Here is an 18,068-nt window from a genome sequence, read left to right on the forward strand (position 1 = left end):
GGCAGTTAAATTTTTACCACGACAGACTGGTCAGGCGATCTCTGTTTTTGGTCCTTATTCTGCTCAGCAAGAAACAATCGATCATTTTCCCCTCTTTTGTCGTCGTTATACTTCCCGAAGGAGGCGTCTGTTCGAAGCTTTATTCCAAACACTCAGTTTGCGCCTGTCTTCTGCGGTTGTTGTATCCCTTGGCGATTCTATGCTTTGGCATATCAGTAGAACTGTTTGCTCAGCCATTCAAAATTTCTTCTACAATCAAAGCGTCTCTCATCATATTTTTTCGTTATTCCCCTTTTATCATGGTCACGGTTTTCTCTCTTTGCCGTTTCTATTTTGTTTTCTTTCTTTTGTTCTTTAGCTCTCACAAATTCAAGCTTATTCGGTCCCTTTACCAGTATCAACCATCTCTGTTACCCATTTAAACTTGTCGAATTTTCTGATATCTCAATTCTGCCGCATCCAATCCTTACAATTGGTAGTCACCGCCTGTTCGCGGCCAACTTCGTCGTGTCTATGCGCCATTTCTATGAGCGAAACGAAGACAACAGGGTGCGCCTTGTGTAAGCAATCACGCGCTCAACACAATCTTGCCACTGAAGGACTGCATTGAGCCCTATGCTGCTGCGTCTCCCGCTGCTTCAAAGGGGCCAAATATGGACGTAGTTTCGATGTGATTTCTGAGCTGCTCGAAGACTTGCTTGCTGCTCTTGGGGGCAGATAAAACGTGGTTAGTTTTTTTGTCGAACGAGTTAGTCTCGGCTGGTCGAGAAAAGTATTGCGCAAAATAGCGGTAGCACGCGCAGAGGCACAAAAAACGCTCACAGCTCACTTACCTGCGGTGCTCGGGAACGAGTCTACGGCGGCCGTCTTACACCCTCAGCGCTTACGACGTGGTCCGCAAACTGCAGCCATTGGTAATCAAAGTGGCACTATTCTGGTTTGAGAGAGAGGTGGGCTCGAACAGATGGCCTCCAGCACAGCACTCAAGCGCTTGAAATGCTCTTCGTAGAAGCAACAAAAAATGACGTAGTCAAGGTAGACGAAGCACCACTGCCATGTGAGGCCAACAAAGACAAGGCAGCGCTCGTGTGCCATCTCTTCCCTGAGTCCGTGTCTTTTCGCGCAGTTTTGAAAAAAAAGAATGGATTGCCACAAACTTGCCCAAGCTTCTGCACTGGTTAAGGACAGTGTCATTCATCCTTTGAAAGGTGGCAGGGGCGGAACACAAGCCGAAGGACCTTCAATGCATATATTCCGTCGGGAGCAATGAACATGCGGTCATGCTCATCCACCTCAGTCTGCCAGTACCCAATGCGGAGGCCAGTGGAGCGTGCATGAGCATGTCGGTCGAAACAGTCACCGATTCGGGACTGCGAGCAAACATCCTTTTCTGTAATCTTGTTGAGACGCCTATAGTCGCCGCAAAATCCAAGTGTCCCTTGCTTCTTGGTGACCAGCACAACTAGCGAAGCGCATGAGCTTGTTGACCGCTGAATTGCTTCATCCCGGAGAAGTTCGTAAACCCGAATCCCAATCGCCTCACGTTCTTTCGCCGACACAGGATAGAGGTGTTCACGGAGAGGAATTTTACTACGACAAATTAAACAGAATACAGTGTTTCGTCACAGAAGTCAACCTCACCATTGGATGGGGTCGCAGAACAGTCTCGGAAGGAGTCAAGGATGGCTCGCAGGCGTCGTTTCTGATCAGTTGTTAAGTCACAGCTAAAGGCAGTTTTAACTGTCCCACCGGGGACCTCTCGAGACGTGCCGTCGAACGCTCATATCGCGCAGTGGGCGATGAGCTCGCGAGCTTTATCAAAATAGGCGATGGCTATTGCTTCAAGAAAATGGCGGTATTCACTCCTGAAGGCAGCTGCCAGGAGGTCGATTTACTTGTTGTGTAGTGCAAGTACTCCCCGAGCGACGCCGAGCTGTTGGCTCAGCAGCAAAAGGTTGCCTTCGGCTATACCATGTACACTAAACACGAATGACACGAGATGGGAGGTTTATCCGTGTTCGTCCGCTTTAAAACACCGCATCGCCAGACGAGAACACCGGTAAAACGGTGCACATGATATCATAAACACCGAAGCAACACCAGCTAGAACTGACGGTGTGCTAACGAGGTCCTCAATCGTTCACCAGCTGTCTCTAACGGAGTGGTTGTCACCATTCGGAACCTTCCGAACGGTGTAGAAAAAAACACCGTACGGCAACTGATACGGAGCGAGGTCGAATTCCTGCTGCTGTTCGAAAGAACGCGCCAGTGGAACTGTGTACTTTTATCTGTTTAGCTTAGTTCGGAACGAAGCAGCAAGTTTTGGTTTCGGTCGAGATGCAATCGACAACAGGCGGCGCAAAGGATCAGAAGACGGCGAGAGAGTCGTGAGTGCGGACGCTGAGACTGTGAGCGACGTAAGCGCTATTCCTAGCAGCGCCAGCGGGGCCGTCTCGGATTGCGTCGCAGAATTGAGCACGGCGCGTTGTCTGCAGCCTCTCTTGGAACGGATATCGTGAGCGGCGACTTCACGCTTGACACTGCTGCTTTTCGATGCGCGACGGGGAAAGGAAAGATGGATGCTTAACCGAGTTCACTGAAGTGGATATCGTAAACGACGGCTGAGCTTGCCCCTCGCTCTGGTTTGCGAATGGCGCTATGACGCCGTTGTGAGCGAATTGAGACAAGCGCTGGCTTTGCCGCGCCCTTGGCCAGCGGGAGAGAAATTTCTGCCTCGACACTGCTGCCCGGAAGGATATTTTTGAATCGCTGCCGTCTCACATCCGTCTCGCCGTCACGGTAAGTGATTTTGCGTCTCAAATATCGTTGTACGATAAAGACGTGAACAGGCTTGTGAGGAGCGCTGAAGCACTGTGCTGCGGAATGGAGCAAAACATTAGCGCACTTTTCTTAACGACGCGCTGCCAGTGTATGGGTTGTTTTATATGACTATGCGCCAGCGCTTGAGCACCTGCATTGTCAGTCAATCCCACTGCCTGCGTTATAAGTTCGCCTTCATTCCGCAAAGCACCGCACGAGCGCTCTGTAGTACAAGTCTGCTTGCGTCAGCACTGAAGTACACCTTGCAAGCGGCTGTATGTTTTCGGCATTTTTATTTTAGTTCCCTTCGAAGCATTTGTGTAATTTAAGTTTGGATATGGGCAGCATTTTTGGCCACTCTTAATTTCATGCATTTTCGGAGAACGAGGTATTCGGCATCGCTATTAACATAAAAAAATATCAGGTTGCTTTTTCTAAAATGTCATGGTTCCCCACAAAAAACATAATTTTGCTTATCGTGCACGTCGCAGCAAATTAATGTGATCAAAGCTTTTGAAGTGCATACTTGTATTCTGCCGTCATAGATTCGGACGCCAGATTTAGAATTCCAATCTGATTATTTGTTGCTTTCAGTCAATGGCGCAATCTCTTTGTCACTGGAACACGAGTGAAAGCGAGAAAGCAACGGCTGTCAGTTCTTGCCTTATGTTCTGCGGTTCGTTGCGGCATAACTTCGATGGGTGCAGTATAAACGTGCTGTCACTGTTTGTGAAAATTTAACAGCTGCTTTAATTTCAAAGCATCACATACTTCATTGCCTTGCTCACCTATCATTATTGAGGTCAGTAATTCGAACGACATACATTTTAGTCATAATGATTCGTTTGGTGTCAAACCTGACTGGACATTGTTCTATACAGGTTCTAATCTATGAAGAACTCCAAGGTTGCATCAGTTTATTCTACGAGCAGTACCAAGCAGTTCAGAGTTAAGTCGCAAAGAAAGATGCCCCCTGCAACACTTGTGGGTATTTTTGTGTAAATTATTGATGGACATAGGCAGGAGCTGAAATTTTTGTACGAAAATAGCAGCTCAGTATTTATCTGAACATCTGATGACTACCTTTTAGGCACAGAATTTACTCAAATTTAGGCATTGAAATCATGAGCCTCAGCAAAGCTTGGAGTTCGTGATTTTTTTAGAATGGGGCTGGCACAAAGCCCTGGTGTTTCGTTATCTTGCAAAGAGGCGGGATGCAAACAGTGACAGTAAGGAGCTGCTGACTCCCAAGGGATTTTCCTTAAAATTCAGGCGTAGTTTCTTGTGCAAATAAAAAAAAGACATTAGTAGGAATAAGGACTGTAACTGCTGACTGGAAGTAGGACAGTGTAACTGCTGAAACTATGCTCAGTTATAAAAATAGAGTACTTTCATGACTAAACCAGATACAGCGTACTGACAGGATGCTATTTTGGGATTTGCATTGCTAGTCTCATTTTCATGCGTGTTCACTACCACTCTTTTTAAATAACCAATAATCCAATGTTGAGACGTTTGTGGTTTCTTAACACTTGCACGAAACTATGGAGAGGGTCACCATTATTTGCTTTTGCGACTGCGGTCATTTTATTGACAAATGGTAATGAGGTCTGAATACGGTGCAGCTATTTTTTATTTTCAGTTGGATATGAGTGTTTTGTGTTGTAGTCTTCGATGGCATCCAATCATTGTGGAGTGCTACATTACAAGCTGTATATAATGGCGATATACACTTTTAACAACACCATACCAGTTTTGTATTTTTAGGTCTGCACTATACACACGCAAATATGATTCATGGGGAGTACTGATTGTTGCTTCCCGGGCTGTTATAGGTGCTCAAAATGTTATTCCCTAGAGAACATTTGCTTCTTCGATGCTCAGCAAAAATTCCTGTAGTCGCCATATGTATCAAATGTCACGGATAAAGCAAGAGTGGTAGCTTTCGTGTGTAGCTGTACCTTTCGAATACCCACTATTATATGAGAACCTGTGCAAATCTGGATAGCTGAATATAGGTACGAAGTGTCAATGGCATCTCTATGTGGAATGTAGGCACCGATTATTGAAGATACCCGTCCTTTTAGCTTGACTGTCAAACAGATGTAACGGTTTGTGTTGTGTGGCTGTAGGACTTGGCGGACGTGCGCAATGTCTTGGCGTATGCAAACTAACACTTGCTTGATTCATCTTCTTTGCGAGACCACAGCAGCACATACCCAGAAAGGCGGAAAGGAGACGGCATGTGGGGCTCACATATAACAAGCACAGGGAAGCCGTCCTTGTGGACGCGTTGCCGGATGTCACTCAGACAACCGAGTAGGCCTCGGGCATTCCATTGCACCACTACACTACGGCGCACGTGCATTGCCACAGAGGAGGCGGGTTTTGGTTGTGCCATAATGAATTACTGCAAGGCCGCCAAGAGCGACTCAGGTTCATCCAAAAACTGCACAAAAATCTTTGCTGTTGGCTTGTGAATGCTCGAAAGCAGCACGTGCAGTGAACACACAAACCTTTTTAACATAATGCTCACATCCTGACCTTGGGGCTTGCCAGCAGTGTCAGCTGGAGTGGCAACCAGTCTTGGTCTTGCCGTGGCGATGTCCTTGGATGGCAGAGCAGGGCATTCAGGATCAGGGGAAGTTGATAACACAAACGCATCAGACTGAGCCACTGCGGTAACATGGGACACTGCTGCAATCGTCTTGTTATCGTTTTAGGCTCATGCTGCTGTGCCGGCTGAGCTGATACTTCCTGCGACTTTGGTGCAGCTGGACTAGTATTGTGTGGATCCAGACGACGCCGCCGGGAACGATGTTTGCGGCGACGAATACACGCAGCCGCTTTTTGGTGGGTCGAATTGCCCATCATATTTATCAGGATGAGTCTCGTTTTTTCATCTTAGGGCCGACCTTAGCTGTGGCTTCATGGGTACACGAGCATTTGGCGCACTTTATAGTCTCCTTCGTGCAGGTGTCATGCTGGTTCATCCCGCTGCATCGACGGCAGGATACCTCTTCTTGCAAAGAGCACTCAAATTACCTATCTTGTTGCACTTGTGGAATTGAACAGGCTTTAGAACATACAGGCAGACCGGATGCCTCACATATCCCACGTTGACGTGGATGGGAGAGCGTCAGTTTCAAAAACTAACTTGACACACTTGGAGTGGCCGAAACGATGAATGTCAACTATCCGGGCTTTAGATTTAACCAGCGCCCGGGGGTCCTTTTCATCTGTCTCCGGGTCAACATCAATGATAACTCCAGTGGTAGTCCGCTTCCCGTGAGCAACGTAGGAGCGAACCGCCATGCCACCGAGGACACTAGTTTCTTTCAGCTTGTCTACTGATGCCTGAGATTTAACATCTACTGTCAGGACATTCTTCCCTGCATTAATTCTTATTTCACAGACTTGTCCCAGAACCATCCGGTCGAAAAACTGGGTTAGCCGCTGTCTGATAATGGTGTTCAGATTAGCCGTCTGCGTTGTAGGAACGAAGGCCACTGCGAAAACTCCTGGCTTGTCAACTGTCCTCGTAGGTGACTCACCCGCTTTTAATGTACGGCGCAACTTCCTTGTCAGGCGGCGCGACTCAACAAGCGCGAAGCTGCTGCTGTCAGATTAATCTCTGTCACCGTGGAGTTATCAGACGAATCAGGAAGCTCCACATGAGCGACCGTCGCGGCAATGGAGTTGCCAGCTGGTAGAGCCGCATTCTTTTATACGGCGTTCGCGCCGACAGCTGTCAGCTGTTTTTTTCGCGCGTACAGCTGTTTTTGTACTGAATTGAAAGCTCCTGCTGTCTCCTGTGCTGCTGCACAAAGGCACGTCCAGTATTTCGTCCCACCGGATGCTCCTGAACGGAGCTTTGGGAGGAGGGAGCGCCTGTGACGACAAGGTTTGTGAATAGTTCTGTACTTCTACTGCAGTGATGAGTTTTGTGGCTGCACTTTTCTCATTTGCTAATGAGAGAAATGGCTAGGCACATGCATTGGTGTCCTACACCTGCCTTTAAAGATTTCCAGGATTTAAAGTGACAGGTTGGATCTCTAAGAGGCGAGTGAATCACGCGCCTACTCTGTGACGCCTATCGCTAACTGCAGTGTCGTCGCTGTTGCCGTAGGCGAGCAACAGAAAACAGGCATAATATGGTCGGCAAAAGCAGGCAGCTTATATAAATCACTGCCATTTCATCGTGCAGGCACAGGGCGAAAAGGTAGGTAGTTTGCCTTTTTACAAACACAGCTGGTAACTGTCGGAAAAGCTCTCACCGCATGTCGAGAGAGAATTAAATGCAAAGCGATCCTGTGTGCGTTTGTGGGTCCCTTCGGCAATACCAGTAGCGGTAATACCAGTGTTTGGAAAGGAACCAAACCGACCATGTTAATGAAGTTTAGACACTGTATTACTATTCTTCCCCCCTCATACGTAAGTGCGTGCTTCTGTGATTCCAGTGTGCAGATGCACAATAGTATCATAAATCGCTTCAAGACGTGTGAAGGGAGCTTTCCAACTTTCATTCCAAGTGGTGGCGGAGTAGACTGTTTCGCCGGTGAAATGCATGTCAGTTCGCCAGCTATATCGTCGCGATTTTTAGCTGCGTGGATTCGACGAACATCTTTTACTATCCTGCACCCACTAAGGTGGGCTGTCAAAAATTTGAAAATCCTTTATGTAATAATCATTGAATGCAGCACGCACCGCCTGCTAACAACCTAATATATGCAGCCTATAAATAGATTATGTAAAAACTGCAACTACAGTCGAACATGGGTATTACAAACATTTTCCTACAACATAGCAGATGCAACGAATCAATAGCGATTCCCATTGCATGTCCCCATAGAATACCATGCACCTGGCACATCATTTTCATGAAGTTTTCCTGGGACCGGATATAACAAATCCTACGTGAACTTCAGTGGCCATTTCGCGTTAAGTGCGCCAACGTGTAACGGTGGGCGACAGTTGCGTTGCCATCTATGCGTAAAAGGAAGGAATTACGTCACGTAATCGCGTGTGTCGAACACCGCATAAAACATGCAAGATACTTCTCCCGCCTCAAGTGCCGCCCGCATATAGCGTTTCTCCAAATGATTAGTCTGCTTCGGCGCGACAATTTGTCGCCTACAGCGCGCGCATTATCACCGAACCTCGACTGCGGTCTCCTCTGAACGCTGTCGCGCAGCCTGGAGCGCTCGCTGCCCGCTGCGCCTCGACTGAATTGCCAAAGTCATTGGGGCTCCTCTCAACGTCTACCCTCCGCGTTGCTCTAATTTCACGTCGCGAAAGGGCTGTGCTTCTCTGGTGGCGTGTGTTTGGCCGTGTGCAGTTCAGCTTAGGTTTTCTCGGCGTCATGTGACCCTCGTTCTTGTGCCTTACGATGTCGATACGCCGCTAGTCTCAGAGTCGCGGTTAGTGACAGCAGTGGCAAACGAAAATACAAAACGAATTGTTTAACTAGAACCTGCGCACGACCCTAGCGGTTGCATTTGGGCACAATGAAGTGCCGGAAGAGAACGGCTTTGATGTAGCTCCAAGCATACTTTCTGAATTTAGCCACCGCGATGGCTCATTGATTATGGTGCTCAGCAGCTCAGTCGAAAGACGCGGGTTCGATCCCGGCCGCGGCAAGTCGAATTTCGATGGAGGCGAAGTTCTCGAAGCCCGTCTACTGTGCGATGTCAGTGCACGTTAAAGAACCCGAGGTGGTCGAAATTTCCGGAGCCTTTCACTTCGGCGTCCCTTATCGCCTGAGTCGCTTTGGGACATTAAACCCTCACAAATCAAATCAAACCTGTATAAAATTAATAATCTGCAAAAAAAAGCAACGAATAGCGCCGTCACCAGCGATGTGAAACGAGCAAGAAAAATGCGGAGATCGTTTGCCTTGAAAGAGAGCTAAGGGAGCATTTTTCAAATTATGAGAAGGCAACACGGAAGGTTTCGGTCTGTCGTAGACATTCTTCACTTCTCTCATGCAGTGAAGTGTTTATACATCACGCAGGGAAACAAATCGCAAAAGAGTACTCCAAAAGGAATCGCCGCCATGCGCTCTCTTTCAACGTGTAGCATATGGGCTTCAGCGGCCAGAAAACAGTGATGAATATTCTTGATAAATCTTATTCTTACCCTGTCTGCTACTACACCATAACCTGAAGGCTCCTTTTCTATGCGCCGCGAGAATAAACGTGTGTGGATTGGCGAGGCTGATATGTTTGGTTGGTGAACTTATATTCGGCCTCGTCGCTGTGTCTGTTGATGGCTCCCTGAGCCCATATGCGCGGGAGACTAAACTCCAGCTTTGTTGTCTCTCTATACGGCGTCAGGAACACTGTTGACAAGTGACACGTGCGGCAAAGGTCATCTGCGGCATTAACGATGCGACGGCTGGGAAGAAATCTCAAGTTCGTATCAGCTTCGTTATCACAATGTTGGACTGTAGCAGTAGCAACGTCTCAGGAGCCGCCACCACCGCTAGTGGAACGAGTTACTTGCGACTTCATGAACTTCAAGAAACACAGCGTGACTACCATACTGGTCTTATTCGTTCGATGGCTGTTCTATATTTAGAGCTGTCTTGAAGTTCACGATTGATAATTCTATCGATGTCGGCATGAGTGACCTCTCAAATCCGTGTACGTAGTTTTCTTAGGTTAACTGAGCGCCGCTGGTGGGAATACTGGTTGCCAGCAGAGTCAATACTATCTTTAGTAGAAAGCCGTGTTTTACCAAGCTGTGTACAGAGCAGACTTTCTTGCCTCTTCATTCCAGTATTGTTGTGAAGTGACCACACAGATATCCTTCAAAGAAGTAGGCCTAATGCGTCGTCCGAAGGCGATTGTTTCCTACTGTGGACGTCACGAGCCGGTGTCGCGCAGTCCAGTGTTATCGGCCTTTGTTGCTATAAAAAGCGGTTCGTTGTCAAGAAGCTGCTGCTTCGGCGTCAACGTTTCATTACTCTATACAGTCTGTCTTATCCGCGCCTGTTGTTCGGCTTTCTTCTTCTGCCTTGGGGCCGGGATTTGAGCAATTAAGCAGCTAGTAAAAAAATAAACTGCAACCATGGGTCAACTCCAAGCTTCTGAAGAGGACAGCGAAAAGAGAATAAACTGTAGGAATAATTCACATCTGCAAAGGACGGGGAAATTTTTCGCGAACGCATAAAGTTTCGTAGTCGTTTAGATAAAGTCCTTAAAAAGGCGAGACGTGACTATTTGTAAAGATATTTACCTGAGCTGCTCGGCATTCTGACGTCCTCTGGAGTGAGTTATACTCTATATTGAAACGTGTTCTTCCCAGAAAAAAAAAACAATAATCTGAAAACAGAAACGTCCGAACCATCAGGGAAAAAAAAAACTTGCTGATGCTTTCAATAATCACTTCACTACCTTTGCTGAAAACGCATACGGCGTTATTGATTTACAGTGTTGTGTAACAATCAGAGCAACTTCCTTCCGCAACCTGTCGATGAACACAAAGTAAACTGCATTGTGTAAATTGCCAGCAATAGTACCGCTGAGAATATTGTCATATAGTGGTGACGGCAGTCGAAGCAGCGATGAAGACGGACGAAAGGGTCTTCCTAAAGAAAACTGTTTATTGGGCTGACTTGCATCCAAAATGGACTGAATCACTCGGCGGCGGAGAAGCGACAAGCGTGCTCGGCGGTCGTCGAACAGAATGCCCGCCGCTGTCGGCCGTGCTCAAATTTAAAGCTGATAGCGAACTTTCGAGATAAAGCGTGCAAAGTTACTTGGAACATTCCGAAACAACGTAAAATCAGCTGTGCCTGGCTGTGATCAATCGAGATAGTCACGTCTTGCGTCGCAAAGAAAGCGATAAGGTGGTGTGGCGGCAGATTGAAAAACCAAAAAACATTGCAAATATTCGCGGCATTACTCCCCTCTCAAAAGGAGAATCGACCCGATGCATTAAAACAAATAATGCGACTAGTAAGAGAAAAAAAACGGATCTTGCGAAAATAGAGCTCGGAAATGCAGCGGCCTTTATCGCGCATAATACGGCTTCAGACGGACTACATGGACAACTTCTGGTCGTACGCGGCGTCGCTGGGATGCAGTCATTGCGTCAGAGATTACTTCATAATCCTGTTCACCTAGCCGACGAAGAACCTTGTACGGGCCGAAAAAGCGGCGCAAAAGCTTTTCACTCAATCCACGGCGGCGAATGGTCGTCCACACCCAGACTTGGTCTCCTGGCTTGTATTCCGCGTTGCGTCTTCGTAGGTTGTAGCGTCTGGCGTCGGACCACTGCTGATCTTTGATCCATAATCGGGCAAGCCTTCGAGCTTCTTCTGCGCGTTGAAGGTAGGCGGCAACGTCGACGTTCCCTTCCTCTGTAACGTTGGGCAGCATGGCGTCGAGCGTGGTCGTGGCCTCCCTGCCATAGACGAGTCTAATAAAAGGCGTCGTCTGGGTGGTCTCCTGCACTGCGGTGTTGTAGGCGAAGACGACGTAAGGCAGGATGACATCCCAGGTTTTGTGTTCGGCATCGACATACATGGCGAGCATGTCGGCGATGGTTTTGTTCAGGCGCTCGGTCAGTCCGTTGGTCTGCGGATGGTATGCAGTTGTCCTCCGGTGGCTGGTTTGCCTGTAGTGCAGGATTGCTTACGTTAGTTCCGCCGTGAATGCTGTTCCTCTGTCCGTGATGTGCATATCGGGGGCGCCGTGTCGAAGAGTGCACTCCACGAAAAATTTGGCGACTTCTGCTGCTGTTCCGTTCGGTAGGGGCTTTCGCCTCGGCGTAGCGGGTCAGGTAGTCGGTCCCTATGATGATCCACTTATTTCCAGATGTTGACGTTGGAAAAGTGCCAAGCAAGTCCATGCCATCTGCTGAAAGGGCCTTGAGGAGGTTCAATGGGGTTCAGCAATCCTGCTGGTCGTGTGGGAGGAGTCTTTCGTCGCTGACAATCTCGGCAGGTTTTCACATAGTGTGCGACGTCGGAAGACAGTCGGGGCCAGTAATACTTGTCTTGAATGCGGCAGAGGGTGCCAGTAAACCCGAGATGTCCAGCTGTCGGCTCGTCGTGATAAGCCTGTAGAACTTCTTCGCGGAGACAAGTAGGTACAACAAGGAGGTAGGCTGTTTTGTTCGCTGTAAAGTTCTTCACAAGGACCTCATTCTGCACACAGAAGGAAGAGAGTCCTCGCTTGAAAGAAGTGGGGGTGAAGAAACCTTGCCTTCCAGGTACTCGATGAGGCCTTTTAGGTCGGGGTCCGAGCGTTGCTGCTGAGCAAAAGAACTGGGTCTGATTGGTCCCAGGAAGGCGTCCTCATCGTCTTCCGGGGGCGGTGCATCTACAGGGGCTCGTGAGAGGCAATCGGCGTCAGAGTGCTTGCGTCCGGACTTCTAAACGACGGTGACGTCAAACTCCTGGAGACGCAGACTCCATCGAGAGATTCGGCCAGAGGGGTCCTTCAAATTGGCAAGCCAGCAGAGCGCTTGGTGGTCGCAGACCACCTTGAACGGTCGTCCGTAAAGGTAGGGGCGGAATTTCGACTTAGCCCATATGATGGCGAGGCACTCCTTTTCAGTTGTCGAATAGTTAGCCTCGGCTTGGAAAGGGAACGGCTAGCGTATGCGATGACATTCTCCAGCCCGTCACTTTTTTGAACGAGGACGGCGCCTAGTCCCAAGCTGCTTGCGTCGGTGTTAACTTCAGTATCGGTGTTTTCATCAAAATGCGCAAGGATCGATGGGGACTGTAAACGCGCTGAAGTTCCTGAAGGCTTCTGCTCGCGGCGCTTCCCATTTAAACGGCACGTTTGCCTTCGTCGTTGGGTCAGGGGCTCGGCGATGCTCGAAACGTTTTTCACAAATCGTTGGTAATATGCGCATAGTCCGAGAAAAATGCGCACTGCTTTCTTATCGGCCGGCGGTGAAAACTGTTCAATAGCAGCTGTTTTCTGCAGGTCTGGGCATACTCCTTCCTTGCTAACGATGTGGCCTAGAAACAGCAGCTCTTCGTTGGCAAAGTGGCATTTCTCTGCTTTCAAGGTTAGGCCAGACGACTTGTTTGCGTCTAGTACTCATCGAAGTCTTTTTGAGGTGCTCTTCAATGTTCGAGGCGAAGGCAACGACGTCATCTAAATATACCAGACAAATTTGCCTCTTCAGGCCTGCCAACACAGTATCCATTACTCGCTGAGACGTCGCTGGTGCGGAACAGAGACAAATGTTATCACCTTGAACTAAAACAGCCCATCCGGAGTGATGAATGCTGTCTTCTCGCGATCTTTTTCGTCGACCTCAATTTGCCAGTAGCCGCTCTTGATGTCCATCGATGAGAAATATTTTTCATTGCAGAGGGGGTCCAGTATGTCGTCGATGCGGGGGAGGGGGTAGACGTCCTTCTTTGTTATGTTGTTCAAGCGGCGGTAATCCACGCAGAATAGAAGTGCGCCGTCTTTCTTTCTCACTAGAACAACCTGTGTCACCCATGGGCTGTTTGAAGGCTGGATGACGTCGTCGCGAAGCATTTCTTCGACTTGGTCCGGATGGCTTGTAGTTCTCGCGGTGACACATGGTAGGGTCTTTGACGAGAGGCCGAACGTGTTGATCCGTTATAATGCGATGTGTGGCAATTGGCATCTGTCGCACCTTCGGCGATGTCAAAAAACACTCACTGTAGCTTTGAAGCAGATTGCGGATCTGATCTTGTCTGTTCCGGTGCAGGGCTGTGTTGATGTCGAAAGTGGGTGAGTTCTCTTGGTCAGGCGAATCTTCTGCGGAGGGGGTCGGAGAGGGCGAAGGAGTCTCGTACGTCAGATATTTCGTCGAAAAAAAGCAATCGTCGTTCCTCTGTTAATGTGCCGGTATTCTTCGCTGAAGTTAGTCAGCAGTGCTTCAGCATGGCCGTTGCGGAAATGTGCGATGCCTCTTTCGATGCTGATTCCTCGGTCTAGAAGCAACCGCATGTTCCCCTCGGTGATGGCTTCAGCGTTAATGGCTTTCGTGACGCCTACGGTCACGATAACGCTTCATCGGTGTGGGACGCTTACTTCTTCTTCCAGGACACTCAGGGCAACGTAATTTTTCCCAGTTTTCGTCGAAGCGATGGCTTTGTCCGTCGAAAGCGTGATCTGCTTGGATCGGAGGTCGATGATCGCCTGATGCTCATTAAGGAATCCATACCCAAGATCACTTCGCGGGAGCATTGCGGTAGCACAACAAAGGTTGCAGGATAGGTACGTCCTTTAACAGTCCCTCGCGCTGTGCATCATCCAGATGGCGTTATGAGGTGGCCCCCTGCGGCGCGAATTTGTGGGCCGTCCCAAGCCGTTGTAACTTTTCTCGGCTGCGCAGCGAATGTTCCATTCATCATCGAGTAATCGGCTGCTGTGTCGACTAGAGCGGTAACTTTCCGGCCGTCGATAGTCACTTCTAAGTCGGAGGTCCTGGCTCTTGCATTGCATGTCGCTCTCGGCGTCGGGTCACGGATTCGTCGAGTACGCTAGTCGCGGGTGGGGCGTGTGGTCGAAGCTCTTCTGGGTGGCGGCGTCGTTTTCAAGGCATTCTGCGTCGTGGTCGGGGTTCTCATTGTGTGCGGCGTCGGTGCAGCGAGTGCCGGTTCTTCATGCGGAGTCGCGGGTGCAGCGTCTTCATGGGGCGTGGTCGGTGGAGGATCTTCGGCGTTTCCCTCTTGAGCAACCTCACCTCCAGAGGTTGCTGCCTTTAGTTTCCCCTACGGGGGCTGGGGAGACCCTCCTCGTACCGCTGCTGCGTAGCTGCGGCGTGGCGACGCAAAGCGCGAGATTGACGACGATGGTGAGCGCGAAAAGCGGTTCGGCGTGTACTCTTCTCGACGCAGGTACTCGTCGATTTCCTGCGGACGTTGTTTGAAGCGTGGTCGTGGGGCGTTAACGGAAAATCCTCGAAGACCGATACGTCGGTACGGGCAGTGACGAAGAATATGGGCGGTCTCACCGCAATGGAAACACAACGGCCGGTTGTCGGAAGTCCTCCAGGCGTCGCATTTCTTGGGGCTTGAGCGTCGGTCATAGGCTGGGCGGGCGGGGGCTGGGAGGCGGCGTTGTGGAACGAGTGGCTCATCTCGGGGAGGACGGGGGGGGGGGGTTGTCGTTGGGGCTGGGCAGTCCTGGCCTGGGGTTCTGTGGCCGTCGGGGTGCCAAGTGCCTGTTGCACTTCTTCCCGTACCACGTCCATCAGAGTCGCTGCTTGTGGCTGTGTGGAGGATGGCAGTAATCGGCGTAGCTCCTCTCGGACGATTTCGCGGATAACTTCCCGCAAGTTGTCGCTGGTGGTGGCTGGCGTGTCCGAATGGATTGCACAGGCAGAGGAAGGGCGGTTGTACTGCCGAGCTCGGACGTCGAGTGTCTTCTCAATCGTGCAGGCTTCTTCCATGTATTCCTCAACTGTTGTCGGCGGCTGGCGGACGAGGCTGCCAAAGAGTTGTTCTTTTACGCCACGCATTAAAAACTGAACTCTCTTTTCCTCGGTCATCCCGTGGTCGGCGCGGCGAAATAGGCACTTCATCTCGTCGTAACCGCGGACGGGCTCATTCGGAAGCTGGATCCTGGACTCGAGGAGTCGTTCGGCTCTTTCTTTCCTCACGACACTGGTGAATACCTTCAATAGTTCTCTCTTGAATAGCTCCCATGTCGTAAGGGACTCGGAGTTTTTGTACCATGTGCGTGCGGAGCCATCTAATGAGAAGAACACGTGTCCACTTTTTGTCGCATCATCCCACCTGTTGAATGACGCCACGCGCTCAAATTGATCCAACCATTCTTCAGGGTCTTCGCCTAGGGATCCATTGAAAGTTGGCGGCACCCGCGGCTGCTGTGGTATGATCGGTGTCGACATCTTCGGCGAGGTTGCGATGCTCGTAGCAGCGTCTTTTCGCTGTCTGGTGTGGTCCGGCATTCCCCGAAGTCAGGCTTCTCTCCCTGGAGACTTCGGCTGGCTCGCTGAGCTGCTAACTCGTCCTCGTGTGCGAATCGCTGAGGGCTGGCTTCACGACTTGAAGGGGGCGTCCGGAACATGGAAGGCACCCAGCACCTCCACCAGATGTCATGTAGTGGTGACGGCAGTCGAAGCAGCGATGAAGACGGACGAAAGGGTTTTCTAAAAGAAAACTGTTTATTGGGCTGACTTGCACCCAAAATGGACTGAATCACTCGGCGGCGGCGAAGCGACAAGCGTGCACAGCGGTCATCGAACAGAATGCCCGCCGCTGTTGGCCGTGCTCAATTTAAAGCTGATAGCGAACTTTCGAGATAAAGCGTGCAAAGTTACTAGAACATTCCGGAACAACGTAGAATCAGCTCTGCCTGGCGGCGATCAATCGAGATAAATCTGGTCGCGTCTTGCGTCGCAACGAAAGCGATAAGGTGGTGTGGCGCAGATTTGAAAAACGAACAAACATTGCAAATATTCGCGGCAATATCAAAGGCATGCAAAAACGCCAATTAATTTAGGCTCAGATCTGTTTCCACCATGCGTAGCCTACATTTCTTACCTTCGTCGAAGCCAGGCAATTTTTTCAGGCTAAATGTAAGTTGCTCGCGTTACTGTAATTAACAAGGAGATAAAAATGAAATGTAATAATAGTTTTAAATATGTCGTTCTCAGCAGACTACCTCCATCCCAATTTGGCTTCCATGAAATATATGGAACAAAATTTGATTTGCTGGCGCAAAAGGAACTCATCCGAGCAGCAATAAAAGAGGGATAGATAGTATTGAGTGTATTTGTAGATTTCTCAAAGGCATTTTACTATCAAAATCTTTAACTGCTGAAACTGTTGATAAAGAAACTTGAACGTTACGGCTATCGAAATAAGGCAGTTCATCTTGTCACTTCATACCTGCAACACGGAGTCCGAATATTAACTATAGATTATTACCTTTCCGATTCATTGCGAGTGTCTAGTGGGGTAGCATTTCATTCCTTTTTGACATGTGATATATATATATATATATATATATATATATATATATATATATATATATATATATATATATAAGCAAACAAGACAAGAGGAATGAGGCTTTTTTCGACAATCATAACACAAAAGAAGCCAAGAGCCGCCGTGGTGGTGGCTCAGTGGTTATGGCGCTCTGCGGCTGAACCGAAAGACGTAGATTCGATCCCGGCCGCGGCGGTCGAATTTCGATGGAGCCGAAATTCTTGAGGCCCGTGTACTGTGCAATGTCAGTGCACGTTAAAGAACACCAGGTGGTCGAAATTTATGGAGCCCTTCACTACAGTAACCCTCATAGGCTGAGCCGTTTTGGAAGTAAAGTCCTCACATATCAATATCGAAGGAAGCCAACAGTCACCGAAACGAAGGTGCATACGGGAAATGTTTCTATATTGTTTAATTTGCAGTGCTGAAATGGGAAAATAATACTACGACTAATCTTTCGCGAAAAGGAAATTATTTATAAAGCAGCAGAACAAGCAACCATGCCACCTGTGGGATCCGAACCCACGACCTCTCAATTCACTGAGCTATGGCGATGGCTGTCCAATCTGCTGCCGTGGGTATTTATGTTTATTGCGTGTAAGCGCACCTTGAGAGTGTTCACCAACGCCACACTCGCCCATAGCGGCGGACGTAGCACGTCCTCTAATACCGCGAGTGTGACGTGGAATGCCATATAACGGCGAGGGCGGAAACTGTGCGAGAGCCATCTTATACTACCTATGGCATCAAGACTGCCAGAACCGAGACCCTCGTTAAGCTATTAGCAAACAATGCAAAGGAAATGAGGGCTCGTTCGACAAACATATGAACGAAGGCAACAGTCACCGAAACCAACGTTCATAGGGGAAAGTTTATATTATGTTTAATTTGTGGTGCTGAAATGGGACAATAATACTTGATTAATCTGTAGCTTAAAGAAAGTTAATTTTAATGCAGCAGAAAAGACAACCATGCCGCCGGCGGGACCCGAACCCACGACCTCCGAATTTCGCGTCCGGTGCAATAAACATACCTACGAGAGCAGCAGGTTGGACAGCCGTCGCCGTAGCTCAGTTGGTAGAGCACCGGACGCCAAATTCGGAGGTGATGGGTTCGGATCGCACTGGCGGCATGGTTGTTTTTTCTGCTGCTTTATTAACATTTTCCTTTAAGCGACAGATTAATCGAAGTATTATTGTCTAATTTCGGTACTACAAATTAAACCATATAGAAACATTCCCCTATGCACACCTTGGTTTCGGTGACTGACCGCTTCCCTTCACAT

The 18,068-nt window shown here is 49.0% G+C and overlaps 1 protein-coding gene across 6 annotated transcripts in view; it reads left to right on the forward strand.

The window, feature by feature from the left end:
• Positions 1 to 2,382: 2,382 nt before the first annotated feature.
• Positions 2,383 to 18,068, forward strand: part of LOC144121929 (arylsulfatase B-like) — a 74,247-nt gene continuing 58,561 nt past the window's right edge. For 5 of the 6 annotated variants that reach the window (XM_077655369.1, XM_077655376.1, XM_077655371.1 and 2 more), the window contains exon 1: positions 2,383 to 2,799. Coding sequence is in view for 1 of the 6 variants with exons in the window: in XM_077655370.1 (XP_077511496.1) it covers positions 6,677 to 6,724 (48 nt within the window). In the remaining 5 variants the exon portion in view is untranslated. Of the gene's footprint in view, positions 2,800 to 6,330; positions 6,725 to 18,068 lie in introns of those variants that run through there. The other variant, XM_077655370.1, reaches the window with a different exon arrangement.

The sequence above is a fragment of the Amblyomma americanum genome, chromosome 2 (assembly GCF_052857255.1).
Source record: "Amblyomma americanum isolate KBUSLIRL-KWMA chromosome 2, ASM5285725v1, whole genome shotgun sequence".
In the NCBI taxonomy this organism is placed as follows: domain Eukaryota; kingdom Metazoa; phylum Arthropoda; class Arachnida; order Ixodida; family Ixodidae; genus Amblyomma; species Amblyomma americanum.